The sequence below is a fragment of the Melanerpes formicivorus genome, unplaced genomic scaffold (genome assembly GCF_026170545.1).
Source record: "Melanerpes formicivorus ecotype bairdi unplaced genomic scaffold, bMelFor1.0.p_v2 SCAF_37, whole genome shotgun sequence".
Lineage (NCBI taxonomy): Eukaryota > Metazoa > Chordata > Aves > Piciformes > Picidae > Melanerpes > Melanerpes formicivorus.
In genome coordinates this window covers 2096030-2119782 of record NW_027142389.1, presented here as the reverse complement: position 1 = coordinate 2119782, position 23753 = coordinate 2096030, and the positions used below count along the sequence as shown (strand labels likewise).

The 23753-nt window shown below is 50.7% G+C and overlaps 1 protein-coding gene and 1 long non-coding RNA gene across 3 annotated transcripts in view; one reads left to right on the top strand and one right to left on the bottom strand.

Annotated features, from left to right (window-relative positions):
* The window catches only part of LOC137450727 (rho GTPase-activating protein 20-like), a 36245-nt gene extending 17007 nt beyond the window's left edge, over positions 1-19238 (top strand). The window contains exons 3-15 of the mRNA XM_068157584.1: positions 1531-1701; positions 2270-2419; positions 4639-4680; positions 6415-6499; positions 7660-7737; positions 8465-8531; positions 9483-9671; positions 10106-10281; positions 10873-11034; positions 12590-12699; positions 13904-14093; positions 14739-14856; positions 15428-19238. Coding sequence (XP_068013685.1) covers positions 1531-1701; positions 2270-2419; positions 4639-4680; positions 6415-6499; positions 7660-7737; positions 8465-8531; positions 9483-9671; positions 10106-10281; positions 10873-11034; positions 12590-12699; positions 13904-14093; positions 14739-14856; positions 15428-17166 — 3277 coding nt within the window. The 3' untranslated portion in view covers positions 17167-19238. The remainder of the gene's footprint in view (positions 1-1530; positions 1702-2269; positions 2420-4638; positions 4681-6414; positions 6500-7659; positions 7738-8464; positions 8532-9482; positions 9672-10105; positions 10282-10872; positions 11035-12589; positions 12700-13903; positions 14094-14738; positions 14857-15427) is intronic.
* Positions 18535-20651, bottom strand: LOC137450728 (uncharacterized). Of its 2 annotated transcripts, none has more exons than XR_010989624.1 (2): positions 20578-20651; positions 18535-19569 (listed from the first exon to the last, which is right to left on the bottom strand). It is a non-coding gene; the product is annotated as an uncharacterized lncRNA (long non-coding RNA). The 2 variants fall into 2 exon arrangements; XR_010989625.1 differs by lacking the exon at positions 20578-20651 and adding an exon at positions 19881-20271.
* Between the last annotated feature and the right edge of the window lie 3102 nt (positions 20652-23753).

Sequence of the window (23753 nt, the reverse complement as noted above, 5' to 3'; positions counted from 1 at the left end):
ATGTCACAAATACAGCCCTTAGAGCTTATGGTTTTCAGTTTGCTTGTGTAGAGACTGCCCTCAGACTAGGGTGGTGTTGCTGAGGGGTGGAGGGAAGTCAAGTGTCTCTTTCACACACTTCTTGCCTGCAGGCAAGGTTCATAGAACAGAACAGAACAGAACAGAACAGAACAGAACAGAACAGAATAGAATAGAATAGAATAGAATAGAATAGAATAGAATAGAATAGAATAGAATAGAATAGAACAGAACAGAACAGAATAGACCAGACCAGACCTTCAGGATCATCGTGTCCAACCCATCAACCAATCCAACCCACCTAAACAACTAACCCATGGCACCAAGCACCCCATCAAGTCTCCTCCTGAACCCTCCAATGATGGTGACTCCACCACCTCCCTGGGCAGCCCATTCCAATGGGCAATCACTCTCTCTGTATAGAACTTCTTCCTAACATCCAGCCTAAACCTCCCCTGGTGCAGCCTGAGACTGTGTCCTCTTGTTCTGGTGCTGGCTGCCTGGGAGAAGAGACCAACCTCTGCCTGTCTACAATCTCCCTTCAGATAGATGTAGAGAGCAATAAGGTCACTCCTGAGTCTCCTCCTCTCCAGGCTAAGCAACCCCAGCTCCCTCAGCCTCTCCTCACAGGGCTGTGCTCCAAACCCCTCACCAACTCCATTGCCCGTCTCTGGACTTGTTCCAGCAAGTCAACATCCTTCCTATTTGTGCACCTACCTGAAGCTGAGGCCACACCTCAGAGGTTAGCCAATTCAGTCAAGTCTGGGTACATGAGAACAGTCTCTGAGCAAGAAAGAAGAAAAATGTCTTCATCTTCATCCAGCACAATCCCACCTGTAGGGCAAGTGTAGACCCAGGAAATGACTGTGGGACCTATTGCGCTGCCAGCAGGGCCAGGCAGAGCCAGGAGCAGCACTGGCAAGGGTGCTGAGAGGTAAGTGTGGAGATCAGCACTTGTCAGAGCTCCTCCAGCTGGGGAGAGCATAGAGAAAGGATCTGGTTAGATGGTTTGTTGACTGCAGTTAACCTACAGAACCCACCTGGGAGTTTTGGGAACGGTCAGCATCTCTATCAGTCTGAGAAGAAACAAGATGCTGGGCTGCAGCCAGGCAAACCATAATCTGATGGCTGGAATTGGATGAGTACATGCAGTTCATTTCCTCTGTGCTGCAGCCCTTGCACTGACAGGCAGGGTGGAAAACATGTGCAGAAATGGCAGCCCCTGTCCCTGCCAGGCTGAGCAGTGCCACCAGCCACGGGGTTTCCATGCTCCTTCTGAGTCATAGCTCACACTCTTCAGCAGCTTAACTTCCCCAGTTTTGGTGTGGGCATTTAGGCAGTTTTACATCTCTCTGAGGCTGGTAGAATGAACTGGGCAGAGGCAGGCAAATGCAGTTCATGGGAGAAGCAGGGGGTTATCAGGCTGCTCCAAAATGGTTGCCTGTGTCCCAATCATGAACCCTTGTGAGAAAAGCTTCTGACAAAGTGTTATGATCTTTCTTCCTCCTGCAGGGAATCTACCCTTCCCTCCTCCCATTCAGACAATGGGCTGCCTAGCGGGGTGTTCAGCAGCCCAGGCTCCACTTTCGTCCTGGACGAGCGAGTACAGCTAACTGTGGGCCTGCAGACCCAGGAGAGACATCTGATCTTGTTCAGTGATGTGCTGGTCATCGCCAAGTCCAAGTAAGAGCAGTTCACACCCTCTCCTTCTCCCCACTATGTGCTGCTGAAGCTAGGCTCCGAGCTGTTTGCGCAGCAGGCGTCAAATCATCTCTTCTTTACAACTGTGGGTCTAAAATGTGGCACCTCCCCCTTCCACCAGCAGAAATTCTGCTGGGTGTTGATGTTGCACTCCATTTCCCTGAAATAAAAGCTTACCTAATTGATTTTGCCCTTTCCCTTATGAAGCAGCAGCACGAGGGCAAGAAGCAATAAGGAGAGACAGCTGACTCCTGGTGTGGCTACTTCTGCCACACCTCAGTGAAGATCTTGGGTGACTTGAGTTGCTAGCATAGACAATCACCATCTACATGCAAGTGGCTCTACTGAATCACACTGCTCTAAGCTGCAGCTGTCCCACTGCAGCCATCTAACCCCAAAATCCACTGCAAAACTCTCTTGCAGTGCCTCCTCATGCCCCCAGACATTTTGGTGTTGGGGTTGCTTGCTGCTGCCGTTGTATCTGCATCGCCAGACTCCGAAGCTCTAGGTGCTGGGCTCTGGCTTAAGAAGTCCATCATTTGAATTGCAGGTCCTCCTCCAGCCTGAAGCTGAAAAAGCAGGTGCCTCTGAGTGAAGTGTGGACTGGCACCTGTCTCAGTGAAGTGACAGAGAAAAAGATGAGTCCTGAGAATTCCTTCGTTATCGGCTGGCCTACCACCAACTACGTTGTTACCTTCAGGTACCTCATCAGACCCCACACCTCTCTCTGCAGCCTAGCAGCTGCCCAGTGCTCTCATAGGTCAAGCAGAACTATGACTGAGGCTACAGGGCCCTCCTCTCTTCTTCTCTCCATTGAGAGGAGGATTTCTACTCACATTAGGCAGTGTGGAATGGAATGGAATGGAACGGAACGGAACGGAACAGAACGGAACGGAACGGAACAGAACAGAACAGAACAGAACAGAACAGAACAGAACAGAACAGAATAGAATAGAATAGAATAGAATAGAATAGAATAGAATAGAATAGAATAGAATAGAATAGAATAGAATAGAATAGAATAGAATAGAATAGAATAGAATAATAGACCAGACCAGACCAGGTTGGAAAAGACCTTTGAGATCATTGAGTCCATCCTCTCACCCAGCACCATCTAATCAACTAAACCATGGCACCAAGTGCCTCATCCAGTCTCTTTCTAAACACCTCCAGGGGTGGTGACTCCACCACCTCCCTGGGCAGCACATCCCAATGGCCAATCTCTCTTGCTGGGAAGAACTTCTTCCGAACATCCAGCCTAAACCTTCCCTGGCACAGCTTGAGACTGTGTCCTCTTGTTCTGGTGCTGGTTGCCTGGGAGAAGAGACCAACCCCCTCCTGGCTACAGCCTCCCTTCAGGGAGTTGTAGAGAGCAAGAAGGTCTCACCCTGAGCCTCCTCTTCTCCAGGCTAAGCAACCCCAGCTCCCTCAGCCTCTCCTCACAGGGCTGTGCTCCAGACCCCTCCCCAGCTTTGTTGCCCTTCTCTGGACACCTTCCAGCAACTCAACATCTTTCCTAAACTGAGGGGCCCAGCAGGTTGGTTCCTGAGAGCCTTTCAGAGGACCAATCCTTGCAATTTTTGTTACAGGAAGGGCTAACCCTGCTGCAGAGCATCCTGGAACATCACAGCCAGATCTGCCATAGCTAACCAGCTTGTGCCATCATATCACTGGCAAACAGGTTGTTTCAGTGCCTGCCAGCAGCCATTTCTGTAGGAGATCAGCCCTAGTTTGAGAGATTTTTGTAACAGGTTGGTTGAGTCAGTGAAAAATGGCATCTGGCCTTGTGCCAGGAGCACACATCCTTTATCCATGCTTAGTGTGGCATGGGCAGCTCCTGGGCAAACCTTCCTCCTGCAGTTGGCTGCCAGGGTGCCCCCAAGCCCACAGCAAAAGAACTGTAAAAATGGAGAGGTTCTTCAAGATGGGTCTCCACAAGCAGCATGGTCCTGAGTTTGCTTAGACCTTGCTGACCCCAAAAATAGAAATGCAGGGATGCATGGAGGCTAGAGAGTAGCCCATTCATGTCCAAATGCCATCTCAGAGGCTTGTCCCAGTGTTGTGCCTGAGTTAACAAAGCTCCTTGAAAATCAGGTGAGGTTTTTATTACTTGGAGCTCAGCCTAGCCTGGCCAGATTGAATCTAGAGGTTGTACATCCCCAGGGAGCTCAGGTCACTGCTGGCTCAGGCATCTCTGCTTCATACTCTGTTTTGCAATGCAGAGAGGTCAGCAGTCTTCAAGGGTCACTCTGTCCTCAGGGGTTCTTCTGGCACAGCTGGGAAGGTCTGATCTGACCTGATGCTTTTCCTTCTGTGGGGCAGCTGCCTTGGTGGAAAAAGAAGTGAGAGCCATACCATGGTTCCATACATACTGCCTCATCAGTTCCAAGGGTCAGGATGGTCTCTCCCAGGTGATGCCTTCCTGGTTAGGATTCATGCTTGGCCCTGCAAGCTGCCATTTGTGTCTCGGTCCAAACTCACCAGCAGTTCCATTTCCTTCACGTCACTGAGACCTGGGTGACCCACGCTGGCAGCAGAAGCTTCTAGGAACAGCAGCCTTTGGGAAGGAAATAATAAGAGAGAGAAAATAGCAATTAAAGGTCACTGCACAAAATAGTAAGGGCTGAGAAGATGAGTTAACTCCAAGCATCACAGAAAGATATTTGCCCCTTATCTGAACACCCTCCAGCCTGGGCAGGAAATGTGAGTCCAGTTTGTGGCTGGGATTATTTTGTTGCTATTATTTTTGTCGCTGGTTAAAATAGGCCAGAAGCAGGAAAGGACTATGCTTTTGTTCCAGGGCTTTGCAGGAAGGAACTTTTGCCTTACAGCTATATATAAATGAGCCTGGGTAGAGTTACCAAAGGCTGTTACCCACTCAGCACGTGTTTGATGATCTGCTTCCCTTTTTATCTGCAGCTCAGCTGACGTGAAGGAGCGATGGCTGTCAGCCTTACTGTGGTAAGTGAGCTTCCTCTCATCCTCCTCCTGGGTTGTTCCTCTGCAGTCCTCACAGAAATTCCTCATGCTAGGTGTCAGATGGCCCTCTGATTTTCAGCACATTCTCTAGCTGCTGTGTGAAAAACCCACCTTTGAAACCTGAACGTGTTGGCCCCTGGGTGACAACAAGGTTGGTGTTAATCACACAGTCAGCCAGGTTGGGAAACACTTCAGAGATCACCAAGTCCAACCTAGCACCTAGTACCTAACACACACGCACACAGGATCACCAAGGTTGGAAGAGACCTCAAAGATCATCAAGTCCAACTTGTCACCACAGACCTCATGACTAAACCATGGCACCAAGTGCCAAGTCCCTCTTGAACACCTCCAGGGATGGTGACTCCAACACCTCCAGGGATGGTGACTCCACCACCTCCCCTCCTGACTACTAAACCATGGCTCCAGGTGCCACATCCAATCCCTTTTTGAAATGGTTCAGAAGAGATGAAATCCACTAGAAGGTAACATGGTTGGAGCTCCTTTTCTCCTTTAGAGCCAGAGGCTGACTCTGCTAATCACTATGGAGGTGTCACAAGTATTGCTGACCCTTCAGACAGTTTTTGGTTTCAAGTGTAAAGTTCTCATTTCATGGCACGTGGAGACTGCAGCTGTTTTCTTTCCCAGGTTGCATTTCTGTATGTTGTTCCCATTAACCCCCAGGCAGAAGTGTTTGTATAGGTACAGGGAGAACAGCAGTCATCCCAAGGATCATAGAATGGGTTGGAAGGGACCTCCAAAGCTCATCCAGTCCAACCCCCCTGCACTGAGCAGGGACATCCTCCACTAGAGCAGGTTGCTCAGAGCCTTGTCAAGCCTGACCTTTAATATCTCCAGGGATGGGGCCTCAACTACCTCCCTGGGCAACCCGTTGCAGTGTTCCACCACCCTCATAGTATCATAGTATCAGTCAGGGTTGGAAGGGACCACAAGGATCATCTAGTTCCAACCCCCCTGCCATGGGCAGGGACACCCCACACTAGATCAGCCTGGCCAGAGCCTCATCCAGCCTGGGCTTAAACACCTCCAGGGACGGGGCCTCAACCACCTCCCTGGACAACCCATTCCAGGGCTTCACCACTCTCATGATGAAGAACCTCCTCCTCACCTCCAGCCTGAATCTCCCCACCTCCAGCTTCATTCCATGGTGCAGAACTTGTTCCTAACATCCAATCTAAATCTCCTCTTCTCTCATTTCAAACCATTGCTCCTTGTCCTACTGCTGCAGGCTTTTGCAGGCAGTCCCTCTGCTGCCTTCTTGTAGCCCCCTTCAGGTACTGGCAGGCTGCTATTAGGTCTCTCTGGAGCCTTCTCTTCTCCAGGCTGAACAATCCCAGTTCCCTCAGCCTGTCCAGAGGTGTTCCAGCCCCCTGATCCTTTCCATGGCACTCCTCTGGACCTGCTCTATCAGGTTGAGGGCTCCAGAGCTGGAGACCATCCTCCAGGTGGGATGCTGGGAGGCATTGTGCTGCCACATGGGGTTTTGCTGGTCTGGACCCTCAAGAAAAATAAAGAAGCCAGTGAGAGCATGTGAGCACACTAAGAGCATTGCATGCTGTTGTCATCTTCATAATTAACCTGTATTTATTACTGTGCCAAAGAGCAGGCTCTTTGGACTTCCTGGATCCAAACCTTAGGGTCCTTACCAAGTTTGTCTGGGAAATTATATTGCCTTCTCTTTTCTTTGTCTTCCAGGCATGTCAATGAGGCAAAACAGAATGAATTCCTGAAGAGCCTAACCCTTCAGATCTTTGTGCTGGATGCTGACAACTGTTCATCTGTAAGTGAAGCTGGAGACCAATGCTACATGGAGGTCTCCTGGGCAGGGGTGGGAAGGCAGGGCTGTGATGCTGCTACTATTCCTGTTTAAGAATTCAAGTCCCACATGGAAAGCCTTCAGAGGATGTGGGTCTGGGCAGCTGCATCCTTCCCACCAGAAGCTCACTCAGAGGTGTTTGGGTTTGGGAAATCAGGAGGCAGCCAGATCCTGAGCAGTCAATTCTTAAGATTGCTCTTGAGCTCTGGCTTCTTTTCTCTCTTCTTTCTGCTTCACTTCATAATTGGTGATGGTTTGTGGTTGAGTGCCCAGTCATTCCTGCTTTCAGTGCAGTAAGTTGAGGCTGTTGATCATGAAAGAGTCACTGGTGTGTTCTCCTGTATTAATTTACTGGAACATCTTCCAGTCTCTTCATATTAACAGTATACATTTCTGGACCTCATGCCAAGCTCAGTGAGTCTTATTTACCTCCTGGGCACTCTTCTCTCAGAGAGTGGCTCCAGACCCTGGTGGTTCATTAGTGTTATGCCACATCACCCTTTGGAGTGACACTGCTAGCAGATTCTGATGTGATCAAATCCAGCATCTGAACACCACCTGCTTCCATTATTTCTACTGGGTAAAATCTCTGGACAGAGGAGGTAGCAAAGAACAGTTTTCACAGTGTATAGCCACCAACCTTAGCAGTGATTCCAGTGCAGCTCAGATTAGTACAGCTCTTCTGCAGGGAGGTTGTAGCCAGGTGGGGCTTGGTCTCTTTTCCCAGGCAACCAGAACAAGGGGACACAGTCTCAAGCTGCACCAGGGGAGGTTTAGGCTGGATGTTAGGAAGAAGTTCTTCCCAGAAAGGGAGATTGGCCATGGGAATGTGCTGCCCAGGGAGGTGGTGGAGTCACCATCACTGGAGGTGTTTAGGAAGAGGCTGGATGGGGTGCTTGGTGCCATGGTTTAGTTGATTAGAAGGTGTTGGGTGAGAGGTTGGACTTGATGATCTCAAAGGTCTCTTCCAACCTGGTTAATTCTATTCTATTCTAAGCAAGGCCCTTCAGTAAAGTCAATGTCCAGATGAGTGATTGTTTCCCTCAGATTGCCAAGCTACAAGAAACTGCAGCCAAATTCCCTGCCTTCTTAGCTCCCTATATTTTCTCTGTTTTCCATTCTAGACTACTGCAGTCAATGTGTCCAATGTGGAAACAGCAGAGAGTGTGATAAAGAAGACCCTTCAACAGCTTGGACTTCCCGTAAGTGGCAGCTGCATAGTCTGCCAGATCAGATCTAAGGATGCTGGAAACACCTGGTGTACAGCACAGTGTGGATGTGGAGAAGTCTAGATGTGCTGTAGCCATCCAGTAAGGCTTTGGTACTCTCCAGAGCAGAAGTTGAAGCAATCCCTTTATGTGGGTGCCCAGTGTTAGAAACACAGACATTTACATGCCTGCACTAAATTCAAACCTGGTATAATAAAGTCCTTTGGATTGCAGAGGACTTCAGTGCTTGCAATCCAGCATTAGAATTGGGCCAAGCTGGTCAAGAGATTATTGATATAGCCATGAAAGGCTGACCAAATCTTTGATGCTACCTGATGAGCTTTGCCCATTGCAGTGGTCCAGTCTTTCTCACTGCAGAGGTTAGCAGGGAGCTTTGACTGTGTTCCAGTAGTTTACTAGCAAGGGAGGTTGTGGAACATTGCTAAGACAGGCCGGGAAACCATCATGGGAGTTTACATCCTGCTGCTTCTCGGTCTTTTCTTCTCCTGAACCTTTCCCTTTCAACTCCAGACAGACTAATCCAAAGTGCTGTCCCTCCCAGCCATGCAGGTGTCCTGGAGAGAGCTGTGCATGTCTGACTCCTCAACCTTTCAGCCATTTGTTGCTGTCTGATGCTTTCTGAATGGACTGCAGCCTTGTAGACCATCACCATATCTCCCTTTACCTGATATTTTTCTCTTCTCTGTTACTCAACCACCAGGGCAGGACAACTGAACACCACCTCTGGGTGATCTCAGGAAAAGATGACCCTGCCTACCCTCTCATTGGTAAGAGCTCTCCCGTTTCCCCTCAGTTCTAGCACCATGGGAAGAAGTGATGAATTACACTGGAGGCTGTGGCAGAGAGACATCTCAGACTCTGCACTCTTCAAGGGCAGGACATGCCTCAAAACCCAGTTCCATCCCTGTGGCTGCTGGTGTGAGCCTGCAGGGTTACATGCTTGGAAGCTGGTCAACCTCTCCTGCTCTCACAAGCCTCACAGATCACAGTATCACAGTATCACTTAGGTTGGAAAGGACCTCGAGGATCATCGAGTCCAACCTATCAACACAGACCCCATGACTAGACCATGGCACCAAGTGCCACGTCCAATCTCCCCTTGAACGCCTTCAGGGTCGATGACTCAACCACCTCCCTGGGCAACCCGTTCCAATGACGAATTACTCGCTCGGTGAAGAACTTCCTCCTCACCTCGAGTCTAAACCTCCCCTGGTGCAGCTTGAGACTGTGTCCCCTTGTTCTGAATGTTGTTTTGGACAGCCTCAGCCCACCTTTTGCTACCTGCTACCACTGATGTCCATCAGACAGAGCATCTCCTGAGCACTTTACCTCCAGGCTCTGTCAGAAGCGAAATGAGTTGCTGCAGTTAAGTGGTCATTCAGCAAGGACATGCTAGGTCCAGAGGAAAGCACTTTGGCAGCTGAAGGACATAGAATTTTTAGCTAAACCCAGTGGTGGCTTTGAAGCCTCTAGTTAGGCAGCTAGCAGGTTTATCCTGCTTGTTTGATGTTTACTTGGTTTACACTGTGTTTCAGTTCACAAGTAAGGAAACTCTTTTCCACACAAGATGTCACATTAAAAGCCCCATTTGTTACATACAGCTCCTCAACTTTGTCCTCTGAATTGCCACCCCACTCCAGCACCAGTCTGATGTCACAAGCAGATGTGGGTCACTTTGCAGCTTTGCTTGCTCTTTAACACATCTCTTTGCTCCACAGGGCACGAGCATCCTTTCAGCATCGCCTTGAACTGTCTCCGGGATGCCGCTGACCAGCAGCAAGGAACCAACAATAACACCCTGCTGGCTGATGGGACAGAGGCTTCCTTCCTTGATCAGCTCCCAAAGGAAAAACAGTGCCAGTTTGTCCTGAAACCCAGGCTCCAAGCTCCAGTGCCACTGAGGAGAGGTAGGGGGCTGCAGGAGTGTATTACAACCAGGCAGAGACCTTCCTGCTTTCCATGGCAGTGCCAAGCTCTTCCTAGCACCATATACATGTCCCAGAGCCTCTGCCATGCCTGAGGAAGAGGTGGCAGAGGGACTGAGGTTGTTAATGCAAAGGTTCAGAATTAGCTTACAGTCCTTTTCAACTGAAAGCCACTCTCATGCTGCATGGACAGCAAGGTTCTCTGAAGAACTGATGTTCAGCCATCAGTTTGCTGATGGTTGGGTGGTTTCACTGCCATGTGTTATCTGCCCAACCCCAGCGAGAGTACAGTGATCAAACACACGGTGGTGGAAAGTCCTTGCTTTGCTGGGAACTCTGCCTCCACTGTAGATGGCTCCCTGGCCAGTAGGAAGGACACAGAGAGGTGTGTAAAGAAGGTCTGTGTTTTCTTCCAGAGTCACTGCAGAAACACACCAAGAGGAAGAAGTCCTTGATCGACTGGGCCCTGCGCCGCAGCACCAGCACCCCCACGGGCAGCCCTCCGTCACAGTCACCAACCACCCCACGGAAGCTCTTTGGCCTTTCTTTGTCCTCTGTCTGTCCTGATGGGATCCTTCCCAAGCCAATCATGGTAAGGAGCAGCCTGGACTGTTCATGCTGACATGAGCTTGATGAGTTTAGCCCAGAACCTAAAGCCACTTGTGGCATTTATGAGTGTTGTCCCTGCCCATGGCAGGGGGGCTGGAACTAGATGATCCTTGGGGTCCCTTCCAACCCTGACAATTGTATGAGGAAGACCACCATTTGCTTGTGATTCAGATCTAGCTCAGCAATTAGGGTGAGAACATGCCTCTTCTGTGTAAGCCATATCACCTTGGGCACAGATGTCCAGCGTGTTTCAGTGGGTGTCTCCAACCAGGTCATTGCAGGCTGACAGGAGGCAATGTCAGCAGACAAAGCCATGCTGCACACCCTAGACCTCATTCACTATAAGACTCCACTGGGCTCACACTTAGCACAGGATAAGTGTACCCTCAGGAACTGTGCCTGCAACAGGCTCTGGTCCCTGGTTAAAGCATATGTCTCCTGTATGTCTGTCCTGTATGTCTGTCCTGGTACTGACCAGGGTTTCTGCTCACTGTGTTGTAATATGTGGGGTATGATGCACACAAACAAGAGGGCAAAGTGTTAGGCTCTTAAATACAGCTGAGCTTTCTCTCAGGACATGCTGCTCCTGCTGTACCACGAAGGTCCCTCTACTAGGGGCATTTTCAGACGTTCTGCCAATGCCAAAACTTGCAAGGAGCTGAAAGAGAAACTGAACTCTGGAGATGATGTCCAGGTGGATGGAGAATCAGTCTTTGTGGCTGCAGCTGTCATCACGGTATGTTTGGCCAAGTAACTCAGCTGCCTGGGCTAACAATGCCTTCCTGCTTCAAGGAAGTAACATGAGACTGTATGGGTAGGGAAGATTGGGAGGGGAACAGAAAGCATTTTCCAGCAAGGCACATTCTCACCTGATGGCTTGCTCCATCTATGTGCACAGAACTACCTGCCTGACCCAGTGGTATTGCTTTCCCATGCAGGTACAAGCAGCGGCCCTCAGGCCAGTGCTTCATTTTGCACCTCCTGTACAAAACAGCCTCCAGCAGGTGACACAGGACTGTCTGCCCCCAAGATAACTGTGGTACCTAGACAGTGCCAAATAACTGACCTGAGCTCAGACTCAGCAATTCAGATGCGGCACTAACAAGGGCGTGAAGCCCTTTGGTGGCAGCAGCTAAGATGCTCTTTGTTCTTCTGGGCACACAGAAGAGGCTGCAGGGAGATATGGGAAGACTTAAGGGCAACAATCTGCACCCCTTCCATATAGAGAGGCCATGCTCAGAGGAGCTGGCCTGTACTATCTGGACCCTAAGCCTTCACCCTCTGATCAGCCATCAAACAAGGGGAAAACAGCTGCCATATCCAAGCAGAGGGGCTGTGGTGGGTGGGGGCTAAAGCTTGTGATAAGACCCAGTTTTAGTAAGATAAAGCTTATCTTTTGCACTGGCAATTAAATCTGGTCAGAATAGCTAAGGCATCTGAAATGCCAAAACCCATCCCTAGCCTAATACAAAAAGCTGATGACTGGGGGGGGTGATACTTAGGCACTTTCCAACTGAAGATGTAACTGAAGTTGTTAAATAGTCCCCTGAGAAAATAATCAGCAATCCTCACAGCTGAGGAACAGAATAGAATTAACCAGGTTGGAAAAGACCTTTGAAATCAGCAAGTCCAACCTATCACCCAACACCATCTGATCAACTGAACCATGGCACCAAGCACCCCATCCAATCTCTTCCTAAACACCTCCAGTGATGGTGACTCCACCACCTCCCTGGGCAGCACATCCCAATGGCCAATTTCTCTTACTGGGAAGAACTTCTTCCTAACATCCAGCCTAAACCTCCCCTGGCACAGCTTGAGACTGTGTCCTCTTGTTCTGGTGCTGGTTGCCTGGGAGAAGAGACCATCTTTCACCTGGTTACAGCCTCCCTTCAGGTAATTGTAGACAGCAAGAAGGTCTCCCCTGAGCCTCCTCTTCTCCAGGCTAAGCAACCCCAGCTCCCTCAGCCTCTCTTCATAGGGCTTGTGCTCCAAACCCCTCCCTAGCTTTGTTGCCCTTCAATGTTTCAAACAGAACTAGCACAGCCTTAGGGAGGAGCCCTTAGCCTGCCACAGTACAGATGGGTCCTGCTCAGAGAAGGGGCAGGGATGGAGGCTGGCTGCTCACCCTCTGCCACACCGTTCTGCAGAGAGAGCCTGGTGGAAGTGGGGAGGGGAGGAGAAATGTATTGCGGGTCGTGTCTTGTTGTTAATGTGAATAACCAATGACTGTGTGCAACCAAGCAACTCAACACTGACCAGACTGCTCTGCATATATATATTTAATTCAGGATTTTCTCCGAAATATACCTGACAGTGTTCTATCCTCAGACATGCACGGACTGTGGATGGAAGCTGTGGACACGGAAAACCGGGCGCATAAGATTGAAGTGATCAAGAGGTTTGTGAAAGCCTTTGTAAAAGCTTCTTGTGGTGGGAGAAAAGGGAGAACACAGCCCTAAGCTTGGCCTTCTTGGACCTGAGGCAGCAGGCCACCAAAATGATCAGGGGGTTGGAACAGCTCTGCGATGAGGGCAGGCTGAGGGAGCTGAGGGTGTTCAGCCTGGAGAAGAGAAGGCTCTGGGAAGACCTAAGAGCAGCCTGCCAGTACCTGAAGGGGACTAGGCTGGATGTTAGGAAGAAGCTTTTCACAGAAAGGGTGATTGATGATACTATGATTGGCCATTGGAATGTGCTGCCCAGGGAGGTGGTGGAGTCCCCATCCCTGGAGGTGTTTAGGAAGAGACTGGAGGAGGTGATTGGCACCATGGTTCAGTTGATTAGATGGTGTTAGGTGAGAGGTTTGACTGGATGATCTCAAAGGTCCTTTCCAACCTGGTTAATTCCATTCTATTTTATCTATTCCATGCTCTTTTGCATTTACAAAAGTAGACTAAATGTAAAAGTGGAAGAGACACCCACTTCACCAGTCTGCTCCTCCCACCTCAGTACCTCTTGGACTGGGCTGCCCAGGGAGGTGGTGGAGTCACCATCACTGGAGGTGTTTAGGAAGAGCCTGGCTGGGGTGCTTGGTGCCATGGTTTAGTTGATTAGATGGTGTTGGGTGATAGGTTGGACTCAATGATCTCAAAGGTCTCTTCCAACCTGGTTAATTCTATTCTATTCTACAAGAAGGGACTATTTCCAAAGGCCTGCAGTGATAGAACATGGGGCAATGGTTTGAAATTAAAGAAGGGGAGATTTAGATTGGATGTTAGAAACAAGTTCTGCACCAGGAGAGTGGTGGAACACTGGAAGAGGTTGCCCAGGGATGTAATAGAGGGCCCATTCCTGGAGCTATTTGAGGTCAGGCTTTACAAGGCTCTGAGCAACCTGCTGACTGCAAAGGGTATGGACTAGATGAGCTCTGGAGGTCCCTTCCAACCCAAACCATTCTATGATTCTGAGTCTCCTGGTGATGTTTCAGGCCACAGTAGAGCTGTCCCTGATTGCCAGTGTCAGAACACTTTCCTTTTAACAGTCTTTCTGGGCATGGTCTATGATTCTGACCCCAAAAGATGTCATTAGAAGGGGGCAAAAGCTTCTGCTACCTGAAGAGCAGATGTAAACAGCACTCTTTTCCTTTGTCCCTGTTCCCTGAACAGTCTAGTCAACCAGCTTCCAGAGGCCAACCTCATCTTACTGAGACACCTCTTTGGAGTCCTCCATCACATTGAGCAGAATTCTGGTGTGAATCAGATGAATGCCTTTAACCTGGCTCTTTGCATAGCACCCAACATGCTGTGGCTACCAAGTCCCACTGGTCCTGAAGAAGAGAGCAGGTCTACAAAGAAGGTAATCTTTCATGGGTTTGGCCTCATCCTTGTCTTCCCCCTTTACTGCTTTTTATGGATACCATATTTGTAGGCTAAAGGCAGGCACAGGATCAATGACAGCGCTGAGTGGCTTGCAGGCTTTGTCCTTTCCCCTGTGCTGCTGTGCTCATGCTGGTAGAGGAATTTAGCCACTCAGTTTATCCAGGGTGGAAAAAGAAGCTGTGGTTGCTTTACCAGATGAACTTCCTACATGGTAAAGCAAGCACAAGAAAGATGGAGCAGCTGCAGTTAGACACTGCCACTTGAGCTGGGTCTAAAGCCATCTGCCAGACACAAAGTAAGCAGTGAGCACACCAGGGCATCAGAGAGGGGGGGAAATGCTTGCTTGTAGCTTATCAACAGTAAGGAAAGTTGGAGACCATGCTGTACCCAGCTCACTGTACCAGTTCATGGGGCTCATGTTCTCACCCCAGGTGTAGTTCAGCCAGACACATTGCCACATCTTTACAGCTTGCCATGTGCTTAACAGCTTCTTGAGCAAAAGGTTCTGTAGGAAAAGGCATCTTCATCACAGGGAAAAGGAGCAGTGTGGGACTGATTTGACTTGCTTTGTATGGGTGGCTCTTTGGTCATGAAACTGACTGTAAATTCATGTCTCTGCCAGGTGGCCTTGCTAGTGCAGTTCCTGATTGAAAACTCAGGAGAGATTTTTGGAGGTGACATTGCTTCCTTGTTTCAAAGGCCAGACAAAAAGAAAGCAAAGAACTCGGAGGACTCTCTGGGTAAGTTTGTGATACAGTACCTTCCAGAAAGGTTTAAAAATCTTTGGAGAGGTAAACTCCTCCTGCAAAAGAGTTTGCTTTCCCTTCACATCCCTTCCAAGGAAAAGCACTGAAAACCAGTTGGCTTTGGTTTTCCCTTTGCCTGTCAGGCATAGGCAGGAATTGAGGGCTGAGGTGCATCACTCCAAATGTGTCACCAAGGACAGCTGTCTTTCCCCGTGGCTGCTGCTCAACCTAGTCCAGCCATCACAAAAATTTCGTGTGGGTTTAGCAATGCCATGTCTCAGCATCTTTTCTTCCAGCTTAGTGCTGTCAAGCTAAGCCAAGTGGTTGAATGGAAAGAGAGGGAGTTGTCTCTGTTAGCTGTCCTGTGAGTGCAGGCCAGTGGCGGAAGCTCAGGTCACAGAGCCAGGATTTTTTAATGCTGTTCCCAGTCCTGCTGTGCTCCCTGTGAAAACAATGGATCACCTTTACTTTTACATGGACTTGATAATGTTTCCCTGCCTTGGGTGTAAGGTAACATACAGGGTTAGAAGACAGGCAACAAACTAATTTGTGTTCTCTGCCCCAGGCATAGGCTTGGCTCAGCATGATGATTCCTCTGACGAGCTGGAATTTTCTGCTTGTGACCCAGAAGCACCAAAGCACCACCTGGTACCTGATACAGATGCCCTCTTTGAACCATCCAGCAGTTTGTTACTTGACGAGGATCAGGAAGACTGGGACTTGTTCAGCGAGATCACAGCCTGCTACCAGAGCAAAGCCCGGAAGAACGCCAGCGCGGACAGCTACGACCTGCTGGAGGAGGAGGCCTCCTTCTGCTCCATGGGCTCCATCCGCTCGCTCAGCCCGGCCAGGGACCGCTGCTCCTCGGAGCCCAGCGTCTGCCTCAGCTCCCAGCTCCCCACTCAGAGCCACGAGCCGGTGGCTCGCCAGTCCAGCTGCGACGCCACCATCATGCACAGCCATACGGACTACATCCACAGGCTCAAGCAGCTGCAGGTGGAGAGCCAGAAGCTGATCGACGAAGGCCTAAGCCCTGGGGTCAATAAGGCCAGGCAGAATTTGTGGCAGTCGCCTCAGACCGACTCTCGGGTGATGAAACTCAGCCCTCAGAAATCCAGCCTGTCCAACAGGTCCAGCTTCTCTAGCCTGTCCTCCACTACCACCTCCCCGTCTGCCTCCTCGCTCAGCTCCTTAGACAGTGCTTTCTCCTACTGCTCAGAGTCATCAGCCATTAGCCCAACAGATGTCTCATCCCTGCCGTTCATGTTTGGCACATCTGCCAGGCTTCATGCCGTGTCCCCCAGGATTGCCAAGAGGTCCCCAAAAGAGTGGCACAAGTCTTTCACATCCCCTGTGTCTTTACATCCGTGTGAGCTGGACAGTTTCCATGAGTATGAACCCAAGGCTGCAGAGAGCAGTCATTGCCTTGGAGAAAGAAGAAGTTCTCCATCTGTCAGCAGAGCTGCTGTGGGAAATCCAGAAACTGACATTGACTGGGAAGAAGAGAGAGAGCTGAGTGCTGTGGGGACCCCCAGCCTGGGGCTCAAGAGCCAGGATCATACCAAAGAATTTGAACAAACCCCTGAGCTTCCAGCTGCCACCCTAGCCAGCGAGAAGCCCCCACAGATCAGCCACCAGCAGCAGAGGGAAAAAGCAGTGAAGAGCATAGAAATCAAGTGTGCTGATGCCTGCCTTCCAAACCAGGAAAGCCTGAAGCGCACCAAGATAACTTTTTATGTGGCCCCAGACAAGGAAAGCACTTGGGGGTCTCCAGTAGAAGAAGAAGAGGAAAGATCCATGGTAAACACCAGCAGCAGTGACTTGCCCAGCAGCAGCAGTGAGCAAAGCCTTTCCAAGAGCTTGCAGACTGTGAGAGTCCACATCCCCCAGACGGTTTTCTACGGGCAGAATACCCCCCTCGTCATGCAGTCCATCTCCAGGCGCTGCCACCACAGACCAACACTCCCCTCCCCGCAGGCAGAGCACAAAGAGAGCCCCCAGAGTGCCCCCACCCCCGAAGAGCTGGAGAGCAAGCCAGCAGAAACGGCGCAGGCGCCAGCCCCCAGCAAGGGCTTCAACACATTCAGCCACACCATCCGCATCATCCTCCCCACCTCCATTCGAAACACTGTCAGGGAGTATTTCAAGCAGGAGGAAACCAAGACCTGTCCCACAGCTGAGGCAGAAGCAGTGGAGAACGAACTCCTTCGGAGCAGGGTGGAGTGGCACAGGAGCCAGCCGCTGGCAGAGGTGGCCACAGAGGAGCGCGAGACAGTGGCGTTTGCGGAAGAGACGTTTGTCTAGCGGGGGTGGACGTGGAAGAACTGAGTATGGTTGCTGTAAGATATGACTGAGGTGTGAAGAATCCAGCAGGCTGCATGGGGCAATCAATCAGTGTCAAGTGACACTAGTGTGTATGTAATGTTGAGGTGTAACATTCGTTTTCAGCTGGGGGTTGTTCTTGTTGAGGTTTTTCTTTGTTGGGTTGTTTGTTGTTGGTGTTGTTGTTTTTAATACCCTTTTTCTATGGAAGACCTTTACTGGTTTCTAGTGGGCTGAATGCCACCAGGCTCTCCCTGTCCATGGATTAGCCAAGCTGTACAGGGTCTGATTCCATTGCTTTTTAAAGCAGGAAAGGAGAAATCCTGCTTCGTTTCCTCCAGTCAGCTGCTGCTGTGTGTGGATGAACAGAGAACTCTGGGACAGCCACTGCTCCATCAGGATTAGTCACAAACCTTTATGCTTGCACAAAATCCTCCACTGTGCCCTGTTCATCACCAGCCTTCATCCATCCAAAGGAAGACTCTGCACCTCCATCCCAGAAATCACTGCTGCTTCTCTCTGCTCACCTTTTATCCCCCCGTGGTCTAGCTCATTACTGCACTCATTACTGTTTGAGGCTGGGTTCCAGGAACACCAAATGGTGCCCAAAGCATATTTAACATTTTAACCCCAAGACTGCTTCCTTCCCAATCCCCTCCCCCCCACCTCCCCACATTAATTGTGCATTGATTCTTATCTCCAAAGCTAGCATTTGACAGAGCCACAGTTGCTGTAAAGGACTTCAGCACTGTCACTTTGGCAGGGCTACAAACATTTGTCCTCTTTTGGTGTCCTCTGGGGGTAGCTGGTTCTTTCAGTTCCAGCAAAAGGCAACATGGCACATCTGTAGATGATGGTGAGGTTGTGTATCTGCAAGTGTTGCTGACATTTCAGAAGGCCTTTTTCCAGAGGCAGTGTGAGTGGAGCAACTAATCAAGCTCCTAGTCATGCTAAGAGCAACTTAAGCAGGATTTGGCTTTAGCATGAGGTCAAGGAGTTGTGGAAGTTGTCAAGAATGTTGTTGAGTGGATGCAGAAGCAAAGCCCCATCTGGCCAGAAAGTTGTCAAGACAGTCCTAAGCTAAGATTGTCCAGGCTTCAACAGCACTGATGCTGTCTCAGAGAAGCACTGAGTTCCCACTCAAAGTTCATCACTCAGTGTGCTCCAGCAGAGTTAAGTGTGGAGAACTGCCAAGCAGGGATGTTCTAAGCAGGCTACTGGTATTGCACCACTCAAAAAATGCAGCCAGTGGCCTCTTGGAACATCCCTGTGACTCCATCTAAACTAGTGCTTTGAAGCCCCATAGCCGTAATGGGACTTGCTCAGAGGGTTGTGATGCTGCCAGCTGAGCTCTTTAAGAGTCTGAGAGCATCACACGTAGTTGAGAGGCATTAAGAAAACAATGGGGAAAGTCTCAAAGGTTATCAGGTTCAGAATGTTTCATTTGAAAGTTACATGAGAGTTTTCTAAGGTGGTTTCTCTGAGGGAGACACTCCCTTTGCTCAGTCAACAGTGAATGGGTGAAGGACAAGAGAAGACACAAACCCCACTGATGGAAAGTAGTCCTTGGGGAGTACAAGCCCCCCTGGAAGCTGCAGGTAGCCATACCTGGAGGTACTTGACACCTGCCATGGTTCAGTCCTTGCACAGAGAGGGAAGCCACCTTTGTACAGTGACCTAGCAGGTGTCTCCACTGACCTGTCAGATGCCTGTGAAAGTCAGTGCCAGGAGGCTGACCCAGCTCTCCAAATTCACACCACTGACTATCAGGGCAGGAGAGAGGTTGGGGGCAAAGGCCAGAGCCCACTTTCCAAGGTGTATAGAGCTTGATCTGTTTATATGCAGGGTCTTTAACTTTTAGATGTGGCACACTCTGTCCCAGATGACTTTGGTGGCCCTTGTATGAAAAAAGATGTATATAATCATAGCACAGCCCCCCCTGCCCCCCTCATTTCCCTCACATGAACACTGACGAGGCATTCACAGTCTTTTTTTCCCCCCCAGAGCTACAGTTGTAACTATTTCAATAAAAGGCACACAAAGCTTGTTTGTCACTGTGGTGTGGTGATCACCTTTTGTTCCCTTGCTCGCTCTTCTCTCTCCCCTGGTGTTTGGAAAACACCAAACCATGCTGGGAGACAGATGCTTCCCACCCTGGACCTGTGAGGCTGACCACGCTGCCCTCTTCCAGCAAGTCAGCTCAAGCATTACCCTTCCTTCTGTCTTCTCAGCGCTAAATGTGACAAGAGAAATCCCTCTGTGCTTGGAAGTGAGGTGATTCTGTATTCTAAACATGCTGATGGATGGCAGACTGGCTCAGGGGCTGGGCCAGCCTCAGTTCAACCAAAGAGGAGCTGGAGCAAACGCAGAGTGGGACCATGTCACCTAAGAGACAGAGGAGCAAGTTAGAGATTAGTTTATAGAAACACTGGGAGGGGCAGGGCAAAGCACACATTTGCCTCTTCTCTCAGGCTGCCTAATATGGGAGCATTGCTCTCATAGTTGCTCTCACCCAGCTCTCTCTTAATAATTTTTCTTCATTTAAAACAAGATCAACCCCCCCCCCCCCCCCCCTCCCCCCGCTATCAGAAAAGCTAGCACAAATCCCTTGTCCCTTTGGGAGCATGGGGCTGCACAGCAGAGGCAGGCTGCTATGCAAGACCTAGCCTCTACAAGGGCACAGAGTCTTCCCTTACCTGCTGCCTCCAGGCCTGAGTGGAAATGTGCAGCGCTCCTTTCCCTGCGAGCCCAGGCAGTAATGCAGTTCCAGCAGGCTGCCAGAGACGGAGATGCTCCCCACATTCTGGCACCCAGTCCTACATCCACTGAGTTGACCAATCTGTTCCACTTTCCTCCAGACCATCAAAATCCAGGTAGCAAATTAGTCACAGATTCCCCAGGTGTAGCAGACCTGGAAACCTGCCAGCTGTGCCACTAGCCAGCACCCTCCAAAGGTAATTGAGGAACAACTTGGTACAACTTGTCTTTGAGTTATGAATTTCCTTCAGTGTTTCCACTACCTACACTTCAGACAAAGACTAACTTTTGCTTGGAAGTGGCCTCTGAAGGTCATCTAGTTTAACCCCCCCTGCCCCTCCACTGCCCTTTCATCTTCCCAAAGCAGCTCCTGCTCTCTCTACACCATCCTCTACCCTGCTTAAACAGCTCCTGCTCCACCACCACCATCCTAGAGCCAGGGGCAAGACCCTCAACCAGCCAAGATACCACACAGAGGAGCTCAGCCTCAATAAGGAGCCCCAGCCACCACCCGTGGATGATATTGGAGGAGTCAACAATATTGGAGTAGTTTCCCTAGCTAGCCGGGGGGCCACCAGGCCCCCCGGCCTTTGTTGTCACCACCACCATCACCCAGTGTGCACCAGGGGCACTCACCTGAGATCAGAGGAGGATCCTCCAGCCCAGAAGGGCTCAGCTTGGGGCTTCTGCCTTTCCTGGCAGGGATTAAAGAGGGGAGTGGGTGGGGAGCACAAAGTGGCCACACCTGGGGTGGGAGGAGACTCCAATAGAGCCCAGGTGCTGTGGAATGAGGTGGGTGGGGTGGAAAAGGGGCAGGTTGTGAAATCAGTGTTCTTGAGACAGAATGGATATTAAAACAATATTCAAATACAAATTATTGACTTTGAGTGATAGCTAGATGCTTAATATGGCTAGTTTCAGGATGTTCCACTCCTCTTGGATATCAGATAATCTACTGACAAACTCAAACAAGGTTCTGATAGGCCAATACTAAGTTCAATAAACAAACAAAGCCACACACCTTCTGCTAAGGCGAGCAAGCTGATGTAGTTGAAGATGTCGGTCCTGAGGTGTTAGGTGACAGGTTGGACTTGATGATCTTTGAGGTCTTTTCCAACCTTATTGATTCTATGATTCTATGTTCCTGCTCACTGCAGGGGGGGTTGGACTAGATGATCTTTAAAGGTCTCTTCCAATCCAAACCACTCATTAAGGCACTTAATGTAACACTCCACTTCTACACCCCCCCCAAATCTTGGACGTGTTCCCCATGGAACTGTTCCACAATGACAAAAAGATCCTGGCTTCTGCTGAACAATAATTCCAAACTACTGCTTTTGGTCTTGGGAAACTCAAGCCCACAAGTATAAATCACCAAAGACACTAATTCTGACTTAATTCTCATAAGGGCACCCTGGCAGGAGACACCCAGCAGTAGGTCACCATGTCACCTGGGGCTGTGATTCACCCCACACACAGACAGCCACTTGAGGGTGTGCTGTGGGTGTCACAGAGGGGAAAGCTGCTCGACAGCAAGATGAGGATGGAGAGGAATGCTCTTTGACTTCCTGCAACAAAAAAGAGGAAGGTGCAACTGCTTTAAGTTTGTCTTCCTTGTCAATAGGTCTTTCATTCCTCTTTTGTCGTGGGGTGGAGTCTCTAAACCAGCACTCCTGGGAACTCCAAGGAAGACAATTAGAAGACCTTCAAATAAGAGCCCTTTTCCTCAAGAGAGAGTGCTCCATCCTCACAGTCATTGCTCCTGACACCTATTGATTGACACCTGCTGAGAAAGTGATTGGTGCCACTTGACACCATCCCCCTGGTCACATATTGTATCCAGCTGCTACCAAAATTGCTCTTTCAAACCTCACAACTGGGATGTGCCCTTCCCTGGGGTGCAGATGTATGGGGAAGTCACCAAGCAGCCTTGAAAATGTTCCACAGCACCCAGCTTGCTGGTGAGAAATACCAAATACAGAGATGGCTGGCTTTCTGCCCCAGAAAGGCTCTGTTTTCCCCTAGTGCACACTCCTCACACACAAATAGGTCCTGCTTATGTCTGTGTCTTTTTGTCAGATCAAAAGGGGCCATGTAGTCCAAGCTGGCCTGACACATACTGAAAGCTCTACTCCATGTCCCACTGGACGCAGGCACTCGGGAGGATGTGTCCTGTGGTTGCCATCCAGGAAGCAAGGAGCCTTCAGGACCAGTTCCCAGTATAGATCAAGGTCAGGCAAGTCCAGCTCATATGCCTTGAGGAGACAATGACTCACACAGTTTAGCCTCCTCTCATTTCTGCTTGGCATGTATGATTTGTTCCCTTATCCTGCAGCTGACAGAAACTGTGATGGAACTGCCTGGAGCAGCTATCACTTATTTCAACCATTTCAGTCCCATTTCTGACATCCCAACAGTGTCAGGAAAGCCAATCTCTGAAGACACAGTCTCCCCCATCCTTTGCAGATAGCTGCTCTGTGCAGAATCCCCTCTGCTCTTCCAGGGCACCTGTGAGGGACAGCCAGCCTTGCCAAAGAGCAGTGCAGGCTATTTTAGTTACCTGCATATCAAAGCAACCAAACAAAAATAGCTTTGTCTCCAGAAGTCACCCACACTCTGAAGAGGAACATGACACTCAGCCTTTTCAATCCAGCAGCTGCTCCCTCACTTGCCATCCCACCAGCATCTGTCTAGAGAACTGGAATCACCAGCAAGCTGTGGTCCAGTTCCAAGCTCCCGAACAGGAGGGGGCTGAGGAGAGTGATGGACTGACTGGATCATCTCTGCTTTGTGAAGGCACAGTGGCAGCACCAGTAGTGGGAAGACTCAAAACCAGGCACAGCCTGGAGTTTTCTGAGCTGCAATAAGCAAAGGGCTACCCTGCAGAGGGTTTGGCTTGGCCTGGTTTACATGAAATGCCAGTCCAGAGGCTCTGAAGCCCCAGGGCACCCCCACACCCATGGTCCCAAAACAGAGCTGGGACCCTGCAAAAACCCACCTGCTGCATTCACCTCCCACAGCAAATGCTTCTGGCCCACACTACAACCCAGCAGAGAGCTTCTGTCAGTTTCTATCGCTAAAAACGTGCACTTTATTTGGATGGAGGACCAGAGAGGGAGCCAAAGCCTACGGTGGGAATTTACGGAGTGTCGCCTGTAAGCCCAGAGGGGCAGCGGCGCATCCAGAGAGGGCAGGGCTGTGCCCGCATCACCGAGGTCTGGAAGGCGGCCGTGAGACCACCGGCCATGGCCGCAGCTCTGCACCGTCCGAGATAGAGCTGATGGCCATCCAGAGCTTAGGAGAGGAGGGCGGAGGGATGGGACACAGCGAAGCCGCCGCCGCCGCCGCCTCCTCCCCTGCTGCGGCTCCGTGCGGGGAGCGGCTGCTGCACCGCGAGCTCCCCCGCGCGGCGCCGCTCTCGGCGGCCACCGGCCCTCGGCTGCCAGCGGCACCGGCGGCTCCCGGCCCCGCGCGGCTCCCGGCCCCGCGCGGCTCCCGGCCCCGCGCGGCTCCCGGCACCGGCGGCTCCCGGCCCCGCGCGGCTCCCGGCCCCGCGCGGCTCCCGGCCCCGCGCGGCTCCCAGTCCCGCGCGGCTCCCGGCCGGCAAGCCCTGCCCGCTGCTGCGGTTTGATGGCTCGGCTGTAGATGTGTCAGCAGGGAGGCTGCGTTCCCCTTTTGCTGGACAACGCAGGCCAGACCCCGCGGGTGATGCGGGAATGCTAACCCCGGGCAGAGGTGGTCCCAGCCAAAACCATTTCAGGCACCTGCACAGGTCTAGGTCTTTAGAATATCCTCTCCAGTAACTTTGCACC